The 15,822-nt window shown below is 41.8% G+C and overlaps 1 protein-coding gene across 1 annotated transcript in view; it reads right to left on the bottom strand.

Annotated features, from left to right (window-relative positions):
- Positions 1-254: 254 nt before the first annotated feature.
- The window catches only part of LOC146205746 (G patch domain-containing protein 1), a 92,350-nt gene continuing 76,782 nt past the window's right edge, over positions 255-15,822 (bottom strand). Inside the window, exons 14-16 of the mRNA XM_084590409.1 lie at positions 7,349-7,446; positions 3,657-3,799; positions 255-364 (exon numbers count right to left, since the gene is read on the bottom strand). Coding sequence (XP_084446535.1) covers positions 337-364; positions 3,657-3,799; positions 7,349-7,446 — 269 coding nt within the window. The 3' untranslated portion in view covers positions 255-336. The remainder of the gene's footprint in view (positions 365-3,656; positions 3,800-7,348; positions 7,447-15,822) is intronic.

The following is a 15,822-nucleotide window of genomic DNA, read 5'->3' on the forward strand; positions in this document are numbered from 1 at the left end:
AAGCGTAGTAGGGGGTGGCAGAAAGTTAGGTGGGCAGATGAGGTTAAGAAGTCGGCAGTGGTGAAGTGGATGCAACTAACACAGGACCGGGTTAATTCGAGGAATATGGCAGAGGCCTACGCCCTGCAGTGAGTATATTCTGGCTGATGATAACAGCCTCCAGAATTAGCACTACCACAGTCATAACTGTTTACCTTCAAAGGACATTATCTGCGGGTCAACAATCACTATATAAAATGAAACCGTCACAAGAGTGCTTTGTGAATTATAAAATTCTTCACCAGGATTTATTGACATACTAATATTAACATGTGCATCTGCAGATGGTTCTTTTCGTCACATCAGCTTCCTCAATTTCTCAAGTCTGAAAAAAAAAAAAAAAAAAAAAAAAAAAGGAAATAGGAGAATAAAGTAGGAAGGATTGAGGCAGTGATCAGCATCAGAGCTTAGACAACATCAAACACTGCATTAATCTTCTAGATGTTACACACGCTGCAGCAAATCAACCAGTACAATAAAGAACGTGGGCAGCTAACAACATTTCCAGGTTTAACTATAACAGCGATACTGATGTCCATTTTAAACATCGCCCATTGGCTACCGGAGACCAAAAAGAGTTTTGAGCACTATATTGTGACGTAAATTCGATTTGCTTGGGCTCAACTTTTTTTTTTTTTTTTTTATTGTTTTTTGGTGCGCTACAGGAAAATAGGCAGACACTGCTTGGACCCATAGCCAGCGGCTAGTAAACTTTGTTACATTGACTCAGTTAATATAATGAGCAGTTCAATCAACTTGATCAAGCCAACACCACCAAAACTGCATTTGATTACTGTCAGAGACAGCACTTTATGGAAGGGTCTATTTTCTGTGTTTCACGAAATAATGAGAGTTCTGGAGCAGGGCCTCAAGGTCTAGTAGTGCCTTATATGGCTTAGCCTACATTGTGTAACCTCAACAGAACTCTTTTTTTTTTTGTGTTTTACCTGTCTTGATGAAGGAGACTGCACAAGTTCTAAGCAGGAGTTAGCCAAGGCACACAACTTCACAACTTGGACAGTGCTCTGGTTAACACGCAGTGGTGATAACACGAACAAATTCAGTTCAATTCTTAACATAAAGGAAACATTATGGAAGAGAAAGATATGGGCAAATGGTTGTCTTCGAGCACATTTAAGATTTTGCTGCCACCACTCTTGAGTATGCATGCATCCACCTTGCAGAGACAATGAAATCTCTGCAGCACGAGTAAAGCAGTGCATCCGGTCGACACTACCTAGACATGACTATATGCATCCACAAAGATCAGCAACTGCATAACATTATCTGCGGACACCTTTTTTTTTTCTATGACAAGCTATACTCCGTTTCATACATCAAGTGCAACACTGCCAAAGCTACAGCTCTTGTTTGCGTTCCCCGCATCCGCGATGAAAAATAGTGCCTGCTTTTGACGAGAGGAAATAATAGTTATTTTGTCTGCAAGCTTAATACATCTTACATTTGCCATCAACTTCTTAAACAGCACCCTTTTTTAGAGAAAGGATCGGATTCGGTGAATTTGTATGTTTTTTATGTCGTTTTCGTCCGTGTCGCGTCTTCACTGCCCCGCAACTTTGCCAGCTGTGCCACTAGATGGCGCTGGCTGTGCCCTCCGCACTACGCATCTCTTTTTGAGAATATGGTTCTTCGGTGCGCATTTTTTTCTATAAGATCCGCACTGAAAAGATGTCTAGGCATGCGAAGCAAGTTATTGCAAACATGTATGCTCGGAATAGAGCCCGTTTTCACAGGAACCACTCGGCCACAAAACGAGCACGTAGTGATGCACTTTTTTTTTTTTTTTTTTTTTCTTGCGGACTACTTACATAGCTTTCGCTGCGTTGCACCTGATGTATGAAACAGAGTATAGGCACACCTTAACTAAGCAACAAAAGTAAAGGTAAATTGTAAATTATAAGGTTTACAACATCAGTGCAACACATGGGCGATGAGGGATGCAATTGTGGAGGGCACTGGATCAATTCTGACCACCTGATTTTTTTTAGCATGCACTGACATCGCGGAGCACATGTGCATTTTTGTAGTGGACACATCAACTGCAGACAGGATTGAAACTGCAACCTTTGGACCAGCAGTTGAAAAAAGTCAGTGAGCCAGTGTGGCAAGTAGGGAGCAAGCTGTAGGAATAATATTAATTATGAAATGACAGCATTGCAATACACACTTAATTACAGTGTGTGAAGAAAAAGAAGCTAAAGACATGTTGATTGAAATGGTGAGCATTGTTTAATAAGTGTGTATTTGATAGCAAAAACTTTGCTGGAAGCAAGATGTAAAAGGCATCTGTATACTGTGTAATGTCAGTGCAGGTTAAGAAGTACCAGGCAGTCTACATAATCCAGAGCCCACTATTATGACATCCTTCATAGCCCATACATTGCTTTGAGGCGCTAAACCTTGAAATATACCAAAGAGTTTGGAAGCCGCTTGAAGTTTTTCATGTAGAAGTTTGTAATCTTGAAAGAAGAAAATTTCAAACATGCTGCATCGTCTTTTATATACTAAAAGGGCCACGGCAACAACTACATTTGATTCTATGTTTAGTAGGGGTGTGCGAATATTCAAAATTTTGACTACAAATAAAATATATTTGTTATGCAATTCATAATCGAAAAACTGATATTCAGAATTTTTCAAATATTCGAAAATGAATGAGTACAACGAAAGTTTTGGAATTCATCACAGTTTCACCACACTGTGTGCTTCACTGCAATGCTTAACTGCGTAGACTGTGGAGAGAAGCATTCTTGAAATGTGGCAGGGCATATTTTGAATTTCCTTCGCTTTTGAAAAAAGGGCCTTTCCAACAGTGTGCCATTTTGTCATCAAGTGCTTCACACTTGATGACAAAATGGAAAAAAAACTTCAGTTTCTCCTCAAATGCAGAAAACTATCATGTAGGTGTTCAGATAATATTTCTGGGATGAAAATGGTTTTCGGCAGTTCTTTCAGGCCCATTTGAACATTTCAGCTTTTTGTGAATTCGGACATTTTTTTTCTCGTTCATTGAAGGCTGAATTAATCAGATTTTACTGTATCCAGCAGAAATACTATGACAGCTCAAGCTAGTTTTGTGCAGATCCTTCCTGTACAGAAAACTGGTATACAGAATCATGTATAATGTTTATACTGGATTTTTCATAAGGGCATACACTTCTGGGCAATTGTGGGTTATTTTATTTGAAATACCACATGAATTCTGAAATAAACAAGGCGAGCAATGTTTTCTGTTTTTTAAATTTACATTTCTTTTTTTCACTGATGAAATATTTGATGTTTGAAGGCATTTCTTTCTCATATTTCTATTTGATTAGCATTCGAAAATTTCAATATTAGCACACACCTAGTCTTTAGTAAAAGTTCTTTGGCTCTTAATGGTTCTCTCAACATTCTTTTAGCAGCACGAGATGAAATTAATGTTCAGAAATGTGGACTTAATTTAATTAGCCACTTGATAGCCACTAAGGATGCGGAAGGATAATTTGTGTGTCAATATTGTTGAGGTGCTCATCTTTATATTAGGTGGCAAAACAGAGGAAGCACTAAATGAGAAGCAAAGTCTGATTGAAGTTTTGCAAACAGATGGTGAATACCTTGCCACGATGTCCTTGTAAGAGGGTTCCAATTCCCCTGAACTGTCGCTGCTTTCCCCAGTTTCACTGCTTTCATGTGCAGAATCTTTTTTCACTGCCACTTGCTTTGAATGCTTCTTGTGTTTCTTCTTTTTATGTTTTGACTGATTGAAAAACAATAAATGCAATTAAAAACAATAAAAACAAGAATATTTCCAACTAAAACCTGCAATACTGGTCTAATGGCTAATTCTTTCCTTCTGAGAAACTTTTCTGCACTGTACTATTTCTGCTCAGGAAACCAACCCTAGCTTTGTTAGAAATGGAAGAGTACTTACCACCACAGCTAGACTGAACCCCCAAAAAAGACAGCGATGAGAAGTTTCGTGAGCGAGTTTTAAAATTGTTTTCAGTAATGGGAATGCTGGAAGCACAAGCTTATAAATCCCCCCCATTCCCCCCTCTCCCACAAACACACACACACTAAGAACAAATAATATGATGCACTTTTCTGCTTTTACATTTGCCGATGCATGACAGTTACTGAGTGAAACTTCAAGGCAAGTTGATGGGTGCCGTTTTAACGTGTGCTTAAGAAGTGACTACAGTTTCTACATTTCCTTTAGAATAAAGATATCATTTTTGATTTGGTACATGGCTAGAACTGGTGAGAACGAGAGGGGAAAAACGCGATAGAGCGAAACGCAAGGGTGTGCCCATTCTTTTGCCGAGCTATCTCTCTCCTCCCTCTTTCCTGGCCTTCGTTCGCAGTAGCGCGCGCTACACATGCACCAAGCCAGCTCAACCCGTTTTCAGACAGACGTCAGACGCTTTCTCCAGCGTGTGTTGCGAACCCTCTGCACGCAGCGGCTGACGTGGCTATGGCGCCTGTGGAAATTAAGAAGCGACAGATCTTTTTTTTTTTTTCTTTTTTGCGACAGTCGTTTGTTCTTATTGTTGTGCTGTACGCGCGGCGTAGCGTAAGAAATGGCGTTACGAAGCTGTTTCTTTTTTTTTTTTCTTTTTTTTTTTTTTGAGGGAGTCGTTTATTCTTGCATGTATGAATCAACGAAAGCACGCGGTCAGCTGCGATCATGACACCGGCTTTTAGCATTTTTCACTTCAAACAGCATTTGCAGCTACTTTATCACGCTTTCCAATGATTTTGTAGCAGTAGAGTGCGCCCGCGCTTGCGTGATAAATCGTACCAGGCTTGTGCAATCAAGCCATCACGGGCAGTCTGCCAAGTTCGCTCCCCGCCGCAGCAGGAGCTATCAAAAGATAAACACGCCGGGACGTTATCGCTGCGCAGCATCTTGGCACGCTGCCAATAAATGAGCTGTGGATGAGAAGACCGAAACGGAGTGCGACATGCAAGCGATAACGCTGGCCATTTCTGCAGCAGCGACACAGAAACCTTGTTTTGAGCTGCCGCGGTGGCTTGTGGTTTGTACGGCAGAGGGACGCAGTTACAAGTTGGAAATGTTTTGCTCTGTCGCTGCCGCTCGTCGCTGAGATCACTTAATCGCGTGCATGTGAGCGAGCTGGCCTTAACGCTTTTTTTTTCCAAATTCTCGAGTGCAAAAGTGGAGGGTGGGTTTATTATGCGAGTGAGTTGATTACGCGACAAATACAGTATCGTTTTTTCGCATCGTAAGTGCCGTCCCAAGCCGATTTCTGTATATCGAATTATCAATATATCGAACTATTTCGCGATCCCCTTCGAGTTCGATATATCCGGGTTTGACTGTATAAGGGGCAACAATAGGTCTTGATTTAATCTTCCCATCATAGTGTCTTTTTTGCAAACGTTTGTGTCCCTTCATATTCTGCAACAGGGACTTTGTAACAACTGCCACTAGGTGTTCAGGATATCCCGCTGATGGAAGCCTTGTTATCTGGTTATCGAAGCTCTGTTTCATCATGCGACATTAAGATCTTTGTAAAGCACACTTTAACACCTGCATCGTGATAGCTCGCTTAATAATCTTGGAGTGCGCAGAATCATAAGGCAATAAATCCTTACAAACTCTTCGCCGGTAGCACCAGCATACACCTTTTTGTGTTAACTTAAGATTAAGGTCTAAAAACTGCAAACAGCCATGCACAGGTATTTCCGACGTGAACTTTAAGCCCTCGCCGTAATCCTGAAAAATATCTAGTATTTGTGCCACGGTTTCCTTATACACCACGTCCTGTCTCTTCAAAATGACTAAAAAGCCATCAACATACCTAAAAACCTTCAGAACTATCCCAGAGTCAAAGGTTACAAACAATGACCAGTCAATACACGCAAGAAAAATGCTACATAATACTGGAGCAACACATGAACCAATACTGATACTCTTGCGCTGTAAATACAACCGGTCAGCGCCGGTCCTGTTTGTCTATTTGTGCCTATTTGTGAGTGTCGTTTTGTGTTATTAACCTTTCCTTTATGTGACTATGCACCAACTAGCCCAGCAATCAGTTTTAATTGAAAAAATATTTGTTTTTTCGGTGTTCCTTTTTTTTTTTCTTTGCTTCTTAATTGTTAGGTTTATGATCACACTTGTTTCCATGCGTATATGTGTATTTTTGTTTGCATTTAACAACAAAATGGTTCACAAGAGAGGTGCATCACATGTGTAGACCATTTACATAGAGTACACTGAGCGTTCCCATGTGAATTGAACCTGCAGACTACTGTTCGGATTCTGATTGGTTTGTAAAATGCACAGGGAGTTGCAAATTTGGCTGTATCTCTGGAACGGTTTTAGTTAGAAGCATAATTTATTTCCCAATCATTAACAAATCCCAATTTAACAAAAACAAATTTTTTCAAAAATAAGTTTTCAAAGTGGTCTCCTATATTAAGCATGCTCACTGTGTGTCCTCACTGATTTACCTCTATTCTCTTGGGTTTAAATAACCTATGCTAGGGTTTCTCAACAACAAGGAAATGTTCTGGTATGTGTGACCTCTCAAAATATCAGCTAAGTGCAAAGCTTTTTCAGCCCCATCGATCACCAGGTTTGATTACCTAGCTTTCTAAGATCAGATGCTTGAGCAGATTTTCAATCTTGAAAGAAAATCAGCTTGCACCCTTCACAAGAAGTACCGAACATAATCCACAAAACTGTAAGCCATGCTATGAGCAGGTACAGATGCACGAAGAATTGAAATTGAACTATTTTTCAGGCCTTCAAGATGCATTTCAACATGTAACGTAATAGTTCCTTTGGTAATCTGGCTTCATTGCACTTTACTGGTGTAGCTTTAAGAATGGCTACATCAGATTTGCAACAAAACACTATAAACAAAAATTTAGATAAGTGCGTCTAGTTTTCATAACTAAGAGAAGAGGCAATGTAGCCCACTTTTTATATTCTGAAGTAGTATTTTTCATTGTTTTTAGTTTTATAGCATGCCTTATTCAAATTTTCATGCTTCTTTTCTGCAAGTTCACAGGGTGCGATTTTTCTCTACACACCACATACAACATTTAGACAAAACATTTTGTATGTGCTCAAAAGACAACCTAAAATTTCAGTTCATTTTACAGCACAATTGGGCGAATATTTCCTTTACTAGTTTTTTTTTCTTTTTTTTTGTTTGAGTTCCCACTAAGTCGCCTGCCTTTTCCACGGTGCCAAAATAGCTAAAGGAGGTCTACTGTGAATAAATAAAACAATATGACCGCATGGGCAATGCCACATTTTGTCAAAACCTACTTTGAGCTTCTTTTTGAGTTTTTTGGCAGTCTTTGACTTGTGGTCTTCCCTCTTATGTTTGTGGAAGTGATGCAGGCTGGATGTGCCATGAAGAATGGCTGAAATAGAAAAAGAGGCAAAAAACAATGACCAGGCATATTGCATCAGTATAACATAATGTTCCTCAATAAACTTAAATGTATGAATTCTGCAGAGAGAAAAGACGAGACCACTTGATGAATTATGTGAGCAAAATGGAGGTAAGCAGTATGGGAAGAACAGTTCATAGATTAACAGCACTGCAAGGATTAAAAAGCGAAGTAGCTGCAGTTCCTTTTGCTTTCTATAGACGATTTTAGTTTCGATGCCTGGGCGCAGCCATTTTAGTTTGATGGTGGCGCCCCATATGAGCCAAATTGGGAAAGTCTGCTCAAGCTCCTCTTGACGCCATCTTGAGCTGTGCTGTGCGTGTTTATGCTGTGACGCGGCAATTTAAAAGTGCTGTTTCGTGATGGTCGTGAAAGCTACCTGACACCTTTGATGCTATTTTGTGTCTTGTCGGAGCACACCAGCAAACCGTATACCATCCGTTTGGCATGGCGGCAGCTGTTGGAAACAACGGTAGCGGCCAGGGCGACTGTGAAAAACTGCGCTTCTCTTCCGCAGGCCGAACTCGTCAGAGTTAACTGTGAGGATGTATCTGTTGTATCCTTCACAATACACATATTTTCAATTATATTTTATAATCGCAATGGTAACTGTACACACAAATACACAGTGAATAAACCATATACGGGCAGCTACCGAGCGTGGAATAGGTAGATACTACGAAAAATGCTGTCCAGTCATTGTCGTATTGATTCAACGTGAAGTGCGACCCATTTCATGTCGTGTATTTCCTCTCGGCAGTGCATATTTATATTCGATGTTGCGCTGATTTCATTTCGCATTAAAGGCAGGGCAGCGTTCACCGTGGTTACGCCGCTAACAGCTGCTATCGCGTGCCAAGCTTGGCGAATGAATGCGTGTCTGTGGTGCGCCGGCGACCAAGTGCAAAAAGCATACGATCGAGCTGTCCTGCTTCAAAAATGTATATTTTTAAGTTAAATCACGATCCAAGAACAGCACATAAAAGTAGTATAGTGTCTAAAGTACTATCCGTCGACGTTTTTATGCAGCCTTGATGTAAATCCGGCAGCAAAGCAACATCGTATCCCCGTCCCGTCGTAGCAGCATCGCTTGCACGACGACGTCCAAAAACATGCGCTCTCAGCTGCACCATGAACGAAGACGACAAATTCGCAGCACATACAGCAGCGCTTACGAAAGCGGCGCCGCACACTGGCGCGGCAGGCGACGACACTCTTTCCGAGAGCTGCTCCCTAGTCATAGCTAGGCCTAATTGTTTCGCAGTCATAGCTAGGCCAAATTGTATTGGTCATATACGACGGCGCTTTGTGATTGCTCAGTGCTAGAGTGAATGGTCTCTCGTGGAACAGCCTTACTGCCGATCCCATTGTATCAGTAAAAGAAAGATGTAATTTCGGTGACGCCTTAGCGGCGGAGCCAGCGTGCAGACAATGAGCTGTGCTTTGTACCAGCGGCAGCTGACTGTCTTAAGAAACTTGTTTGTATTGCAATTATCAACAACACGCTATGGGTCAGAAATCCGCAAGAAAGATTTATTTTCTTCTGCTGTCGGCTTATTGTTTAAGGTGCTGGCGGAAGAGATTTACTGTATCGTTGGCGCAGAGGGCTTGTGGGAGGCACGGACTGCACGGCCTGCCCGGCGTACTACAGCAGAGGAAGTAAAATGGGCATCATATTCGTGAGTCCATCCTTGGTACTAAGTCTGTCTGGCTTACACAAACGTTCATAGGTGAATTAAATCAGGATGGACTGGAAAGCGGTGAAGAAACATATCACAGCCGCACTCGGAATGTCGTTGCATGCTTCCCGCATACGCTCTCGGCAATCATCTTGTGATTTCTTTGATAGTTTGTGCAGTCCATGAACACGCATTGCTGTCCTGATGACGTTAGCACTACAATGAGCGCTAATAAATGTATTGAAGTCTCTCAAACAACAATATACTGAGGTGCAAGGCCTCTCTGCTATGCATGAAGCGTACAAATGCACAGGCCACTCGGTGTTCGCGACAATACGCCAGCGCAATGAATCTGGTTAGAGAGTATTTTCCTCCTCTCCTGCTTGCTCTCGCTAAATTAGTCTATACCTAAGCAGACAGAGCCCTGTCCTCCTCATCCCAATGCAGTGGCACCATATCAATGCATATAGGTGCTGTGTCCCTATTTGCCGATATACTAATAAGAGTTGTCACAGATCATCAGCTTCTTGTTGCCAAATTTAAGCTTCGATTGAGGAGAACGCAGAAAACTAGAAGGCCGTTCAGGTATGATCTGGATCAAATTCCATCAGAATATGCTGTGGAAGTGAGGAATCGATTTCAAGAATTAGATCTAGAAGGCAGAGAGCCTGAAGAGATGTGGACTGATGTTCGTGATATAATACAAGAAGTTGCTACTAAGGTAGTTCCAAAGCAAAAGAAATGCAAGAAAGCAAACTGGTTATCTGAAGAGGCTTTGCAAATAGCTGAGGAAAGGAGGATGGCAAACGTTATGGGGTTAAGAGAAAGATACAAGGTTCTCAATGCGGATTTTCAGAAAATAGCAAGGAGAGATAAGAATACCTTCCTGAACATACAGTACCAAGCTGTTGAGGACAACAGCCAAATGAGGAACACAAGAGATCTGTATAAGACAATCAAAGCTATCAAAGGAAGCTTCTGTGCTAAGATGGGCGTGATAAAGGACAAACGAGGCAGGGACCTCACTGAAGCCTCAGAGATAAAGAAGAGGTGGCAGGAATATACAGAATAACTGTACAAGAAGGACCCGGATGTGCAAACCCAACATAAGACGGTTGTGATTACTGATCTCGAGCCGGGCATCCTAAAGAGTGAAGTTGAATGGGCCTTAGCCAGCCTTGCTAAGAACAAAGCTAGCGGAATTGATGGCATTCCAGCTGAGTTGCTTCAAAACCTCAACCATGATGCTGTTGACATTCTGCATACATTATGTCAGCAAATTTGGACAACCCTGCAGTGTCCACAGGATTGGAGGAGGTCGCCCTGCCTATTTAACCTATATGCTGAGTGCACCATGAGGAAGGCCGATCTGGACGAGTCTTCACCTGGAGTGAAGACTACTGGAAAACGTATCAACAACCTTAGATATGCGGATGATACCACTTTAATGGCAGAAAGTGAAGTAGAACTCGAGACTTCTGATGCGCGTACAAGAAGAGAGTGAGAAGGTGGGGCTTAAACTAAGCATTAAAAAGACAAAGATCATGGCCTCTTGCCCTATCAAGTCCTGGAGCATCAAGGGACAAGAAGTGGAAGCTGTGACAGATTTTTTCTTCTTGGGCTCCAAGATTACCCCAGAAGGAGACTGCAGCCATGAAATTAGGAGACGCCTGCTTCTGGGAAAGAGAGCCATGGTTAGCCTTGACCGCCTAGTAAAGAGCAGAGACATTAGTCTGCCAACCAAGATCCGTATAACTCGTGCTATGGTCTTTCCAGTTGTGATGTATGGATGCGAGAGTTGGACTGTGAAGACGGCTGACCGCCGAAGAATTGACGCGTTTGAATTGCGGTGCTGGCGGAGACTCTTGAGAGTTCCTTGGACTGCCAGAAGATCAAAACAGTCGATACTGTCGACCATAAACCCTGACTGCTCATTGGAGGGTCAAATTCTAAAGTTAAAGCTCAGCTACTTTGGTCATCTGATGAGAAGAGAGGAGTCGCTGGAAAAAGATTTGATGTTGGGAAAGGTTGAGGGTCACCGGAGAAGGGGTAGGCAGCGAAAGCGATGGTTAGATGGTATCCTCGAGGTGCTGCAGATGAAGTTATGTGATGTTAGAAAGATAGTGAGAGACCGGAAAGCGTGGCGTGATATGGTCCATAGGGTCACGAAGAGTCGGATACGACTGAATGAATGAACTGAACTGAACTGAACTGAATAAGAGTTGTAGCATTTGTGACATTTTTCAGTTTTTTGACGTCATTCCTAAATTCACACACACACACACACACACACACACACACACACACACACACACACACACACACACACACACACACACACACACACACACACACACACACGCACGCACGCACGCACGCACACACACACACACACACAGAGAGAGAGAGAGAGACATAGAGAGAGAGAGAGAGAGGAACATGGTGCAGAAAAAACATTTGGTCTGATGTCACCTTCAACTCTCACTTCAAGTCAATCAATGAACACAACCATGCCACAGTACAGTACACACAGGACTTTGCAGTCCAGTATACACTTTTTTTTTTAAATTGTAATTTAATCTGAAATAAACGAGATGAACAATGTTTGCCACTTTTAATTTTCCATTTATTTTTTGTTGCATAGATCAGATATTCAAAGGCATTTTTTTTTTTCCATATTCATATTCATATTCGATCTTATTCGAAAATTTCAGTACTATTCACACACCCCGAGATAATTGGAAGTTTTCCCGGTACTTTGAAGGCAAAGACAAAGCAGTTTTTTTCTGCCTACTCTTGATGATGGCATCACCACCTTCTCAAAAATTAAAGGGCATTCTGTGCCTCACTAGTTTTCTTGAGGGGTGAGTAAACAACCTTTAGCCATCTGTCCACCTGCCTAGGTTACAGCAATGATTTTTTAGTGCTGTTTGTACAACCACTTTACGTGTCCTTTGCCAAGTCTTCACAATGTCCTCGTCAAGAGTTTTTGGTGCACTCAAATATGTGCTGGCAGCAGCAGACAGGGGACCACATGAAACCGCCGTCTCATAGGGTGTTGCATAATTGGAAACCTTGCATAATGGATGCATTCAAGTAACAAACATGCCCGCTACTCTATCTATAAAAAAAAATGTGCAGCATTTCTATTAGGTCAAAAGCACTACTCCTCGAGGTGCTAAGTTTAAACTCAGGTTTGTCTGTTATTTGTCCTTGAAGTGACCTCATCGGCCTACACTCGGGGACAACTTTCGGTGGCAATGAAGCCAAAGCTACGGGGGTGGGGCTTTCGTAACTGTGTTACTACGCCATGTAGTTCCGAGTACCTGGAGCCAATACTTGTTCAGCTTTAACAGTTTCCTTGGCTCCCACTAAGCAGCAACATGTTCCTTTACATCGCTGATGGCTCATGAAGATAAAGTCGAGACTAATGAACACCGCGCACGACGTAAGCCGTCAAAAACAGACGCACGTTACGAACGCGCGCAGAAATGGGCGGAGACAAGCGGCAGACACATCCCACCCGGCCCCGCGTACGCTGTTTGCGCTTTGTGAGATTATCGACAGGCCGCGCAGTCATTGACATGAACGCTGCCTATTAAACTCCCACTGTACTGGCTAGTACTGTAGTATAAGCCTGATACAATAATAAGGTTAATAGTTCCGTAATGGTATAACATTGCAGAGCATCACATGCGAAATTTCTGGAGGCACTATATTCTTGTGCGGAGGAAGCTGGTGCGTTTCGGCTTTGTAGCTTCCACCACATTGCCACAGAAAGTTGTCCCCGAGTATAGCATAGTAACCCTGAAACGAAAAATATACAGGGTCTCGAGATATTTCTAATTTTTAATGATTTTAATCATTTCTAATCAATTGCCATTACAAGCCATTAAACATATTGTCATTAGTAGTCACTGCAAGTCATTAGTATGCCATTTTAGCAATCGTTACTCATTACTAAGCATTTTTAGACATTTCTTATCAATTGCAGTCGTTACAAGTTGCTGTTTTACACATGGGTCATTACAAGTCATTAGTTGCCATTATAGCCTCTACCAATCATTATAAACTCTATTAATTCTTAACTATTCCTAACAGTAATTTTTGCTTCTTTAATCTGTCTTCATGCGGCCGACATTTCCTCATGAGGCGTCCGGCGGTCACATTCTGCTGACGTGCACCATGAACCTAGAAAGGCTTTCGTCTTAAAAGAAAAAAAGTCAGAGAGGAGCGGTTTCAAACCAAAACATTTCTTGTAGGATGCGAGTATGGGACCTCGTAGCTGATTCCGTAGCCAATCACCTTGAGTGTTTTAATACAACTTTCTTGTACTGTGCATTGCATTTCATCGTCTTCATCAACAACTTCTAAAAACAAAGCAAAACCACGGGCTGACAAGGCTAAACATACTTTCTTATGTTTACTCGGTTTAACTATGCTAAAACACTGCATTTTTCACCCAAGCATGACAACAGCACCTCTATTTTAATTTCATGAGAACTGGTATGGAGACTGCACTGCCAGGTGGAATTTCAGTATCGAAAAAGTGCATATGCAGACCCATCAGTGGCATTAATCCTTTAAAAGTCGCGAGCAACATGCACATCCCTTATGCATACAAATGTTAGAACTGCACTCAGAATGGCACGCTGAGTTCATTTTTATCACAGGTTTTGTAGCAGCTGACAGAAAAGTCTTTTTCCAAATTTTTAAAATTTCTTTCCACCAAAACGGTTTTCAACAAACTGTAAATATTCACTTTTGCAAAAAAAGCACAGAATACCAAGAAAAAATATGGCACATAGGTGCACCATCGTCCGTTTGGCAGCACATGAAGCTAAAAGGGCAAATGTGTGTCGCTATTGTATAAAGGATTATGTAGGAGTAACATGTGCCTCGTAATTGCGCCAGAGGTAAAGAAGCTGTACCTTCGAAGACATTTTGTGACGTGTGGTATGAGCATGCTTGCAACATGTTGCTTTTTTCAGAGCTTGCCTACAAATACCACCACTTTGCCATTTACGCAGCCCAGTCTGCATTAAGCATCCTCGTAATAATTGTAAAAAAAAGAGATCCCGAAATGGTAACACCTGTGTAAGGTAGATGTTTTAATGTTGTTTTGCGATCCCTTTAATACAGGACATGCTGCTTCCTAGAGCGACATATGGGTCATTGGCTGACAGGGTATCGCTAGACCCAACAAGCTGCGCACTGAAGGTGCAGTGGAAAGCTCTTTCGAACTTGAGATGGATCAGTGCTCACACAAGGGCTAATTTTGCTACTAGTTACCACTAGCACAATAACTTGAAGCTTGAAAAAATGTACAAATGATAGCCAAAACACCTTCGTAGCAAAGCAAGCGAAAAAGTGGGCTAGACAAGAACCGCCTTGCATAAACACCTGCACATGGCCCACGTGAAACCTGAACTAGTGGCAAAACCAACATCACAGATAGTCACACACTGCTTCACATAGTTATGCATTCTCACTTGCATCTTAGTTGTGGTTCACAATGCCTTAAGGTGACCTGGCATCTGCCAATAAAGTCCAAAACCAGCCTTTTTCATTTTGGATGGTTTCCGTCAATCATCGTTATCAAGCTGGGTCCATATAATTTTGCCTTGCATAAGTGAGATGTTTAATGCATTATCTTTATGAAAGGCTGGCTGTGCCTGTGTTAATCGGTTGTAGAATGTAGGTTCAAACTTGCCACGGCTGGTCACAGAAGGGCTAATCTCGTTATCCAGTTATGGGGTCCACTCCTGCTGCCAGTGGTTAGATACTGCTTTTTCCAGTGGGTACATGCTACGGCCTGGCCTGGTGCTTGGCTTCCAGCCTTCAAATCCTCTCACTTAAACAGGCACTCAAAAAAAAAAAAAAAAAAAAAAAGAGAAAGAAAGTGGCCATAAGTGGGTGTTACTGCATAAGGTGGGTTAAAAATTAGGACATTTAAGCTTTGCCTTAGGAGTAGAGGCGATAGTGGCTTTAACACCGTGTACTGCAGCCCGCAATTTTATTTAGCTGGTTTCGTTTCTGGGGAAAGGATGGCACAGTATCTGCCTCACTTCGCGGTGGACATTGACACAAAATTAACAGCATACAATTGGAAGCACATATGCTGCCATATGTCGCTCTGTCCAAATCCCTATCACAAACTAGCCCTCAGCTTGACTAGCAGATAGATGATAAATGGGAAGCGAAATGGTATGACACCACCCTGAACCCTGCACAAAGAACAGCTGCGTCGCAGTTTTGATATGAAATCAGTGCATAAATTTTCAGACACATTTTTCTCAATTCTGGGTAATGGCGACGGCTTTTTGACTGTACAAGTTGTATGCCATCATATAAAATTGTTTGACAGTGAAATAAATCCCTGCCTTTTTCTCAAGCAATTCACCAACTGCAGAACCAAGCACAAGGCCAGTAGAAATCTTGTACCCAGTAGCACTAGCATTTCTGAAGCTAACACCTGGTAAAACCTCAAGGGTACAGACACAAAATTTTTGGTTGCATGCTTTCTTTTTTTAGCTGGTCACAAGCTTTTGTCTTTGGGATGGTGCTTAAGAAATTAGCATATACAGAGTACTGCACAGACTCCACTTACCTTTTAACAAATTTAGAATTAAATTGCTACTCTCCTTCTGGCTCAATTTTAACACTG

Source organism: Amblyomma maculatum, chromosome 1, assembly GCF_055883805.1.
Source record: "Amblyomma maculatum isolate TAMU_Amacu chromosome 1, ASM5588380v1, whole genome shotgun sequence".
NCBI lineage: Eukaryota > Metazoa > Arthropoda > Arachnida > Ixodida > Ixodidae > Amblyomma > Amblyomma maculatum.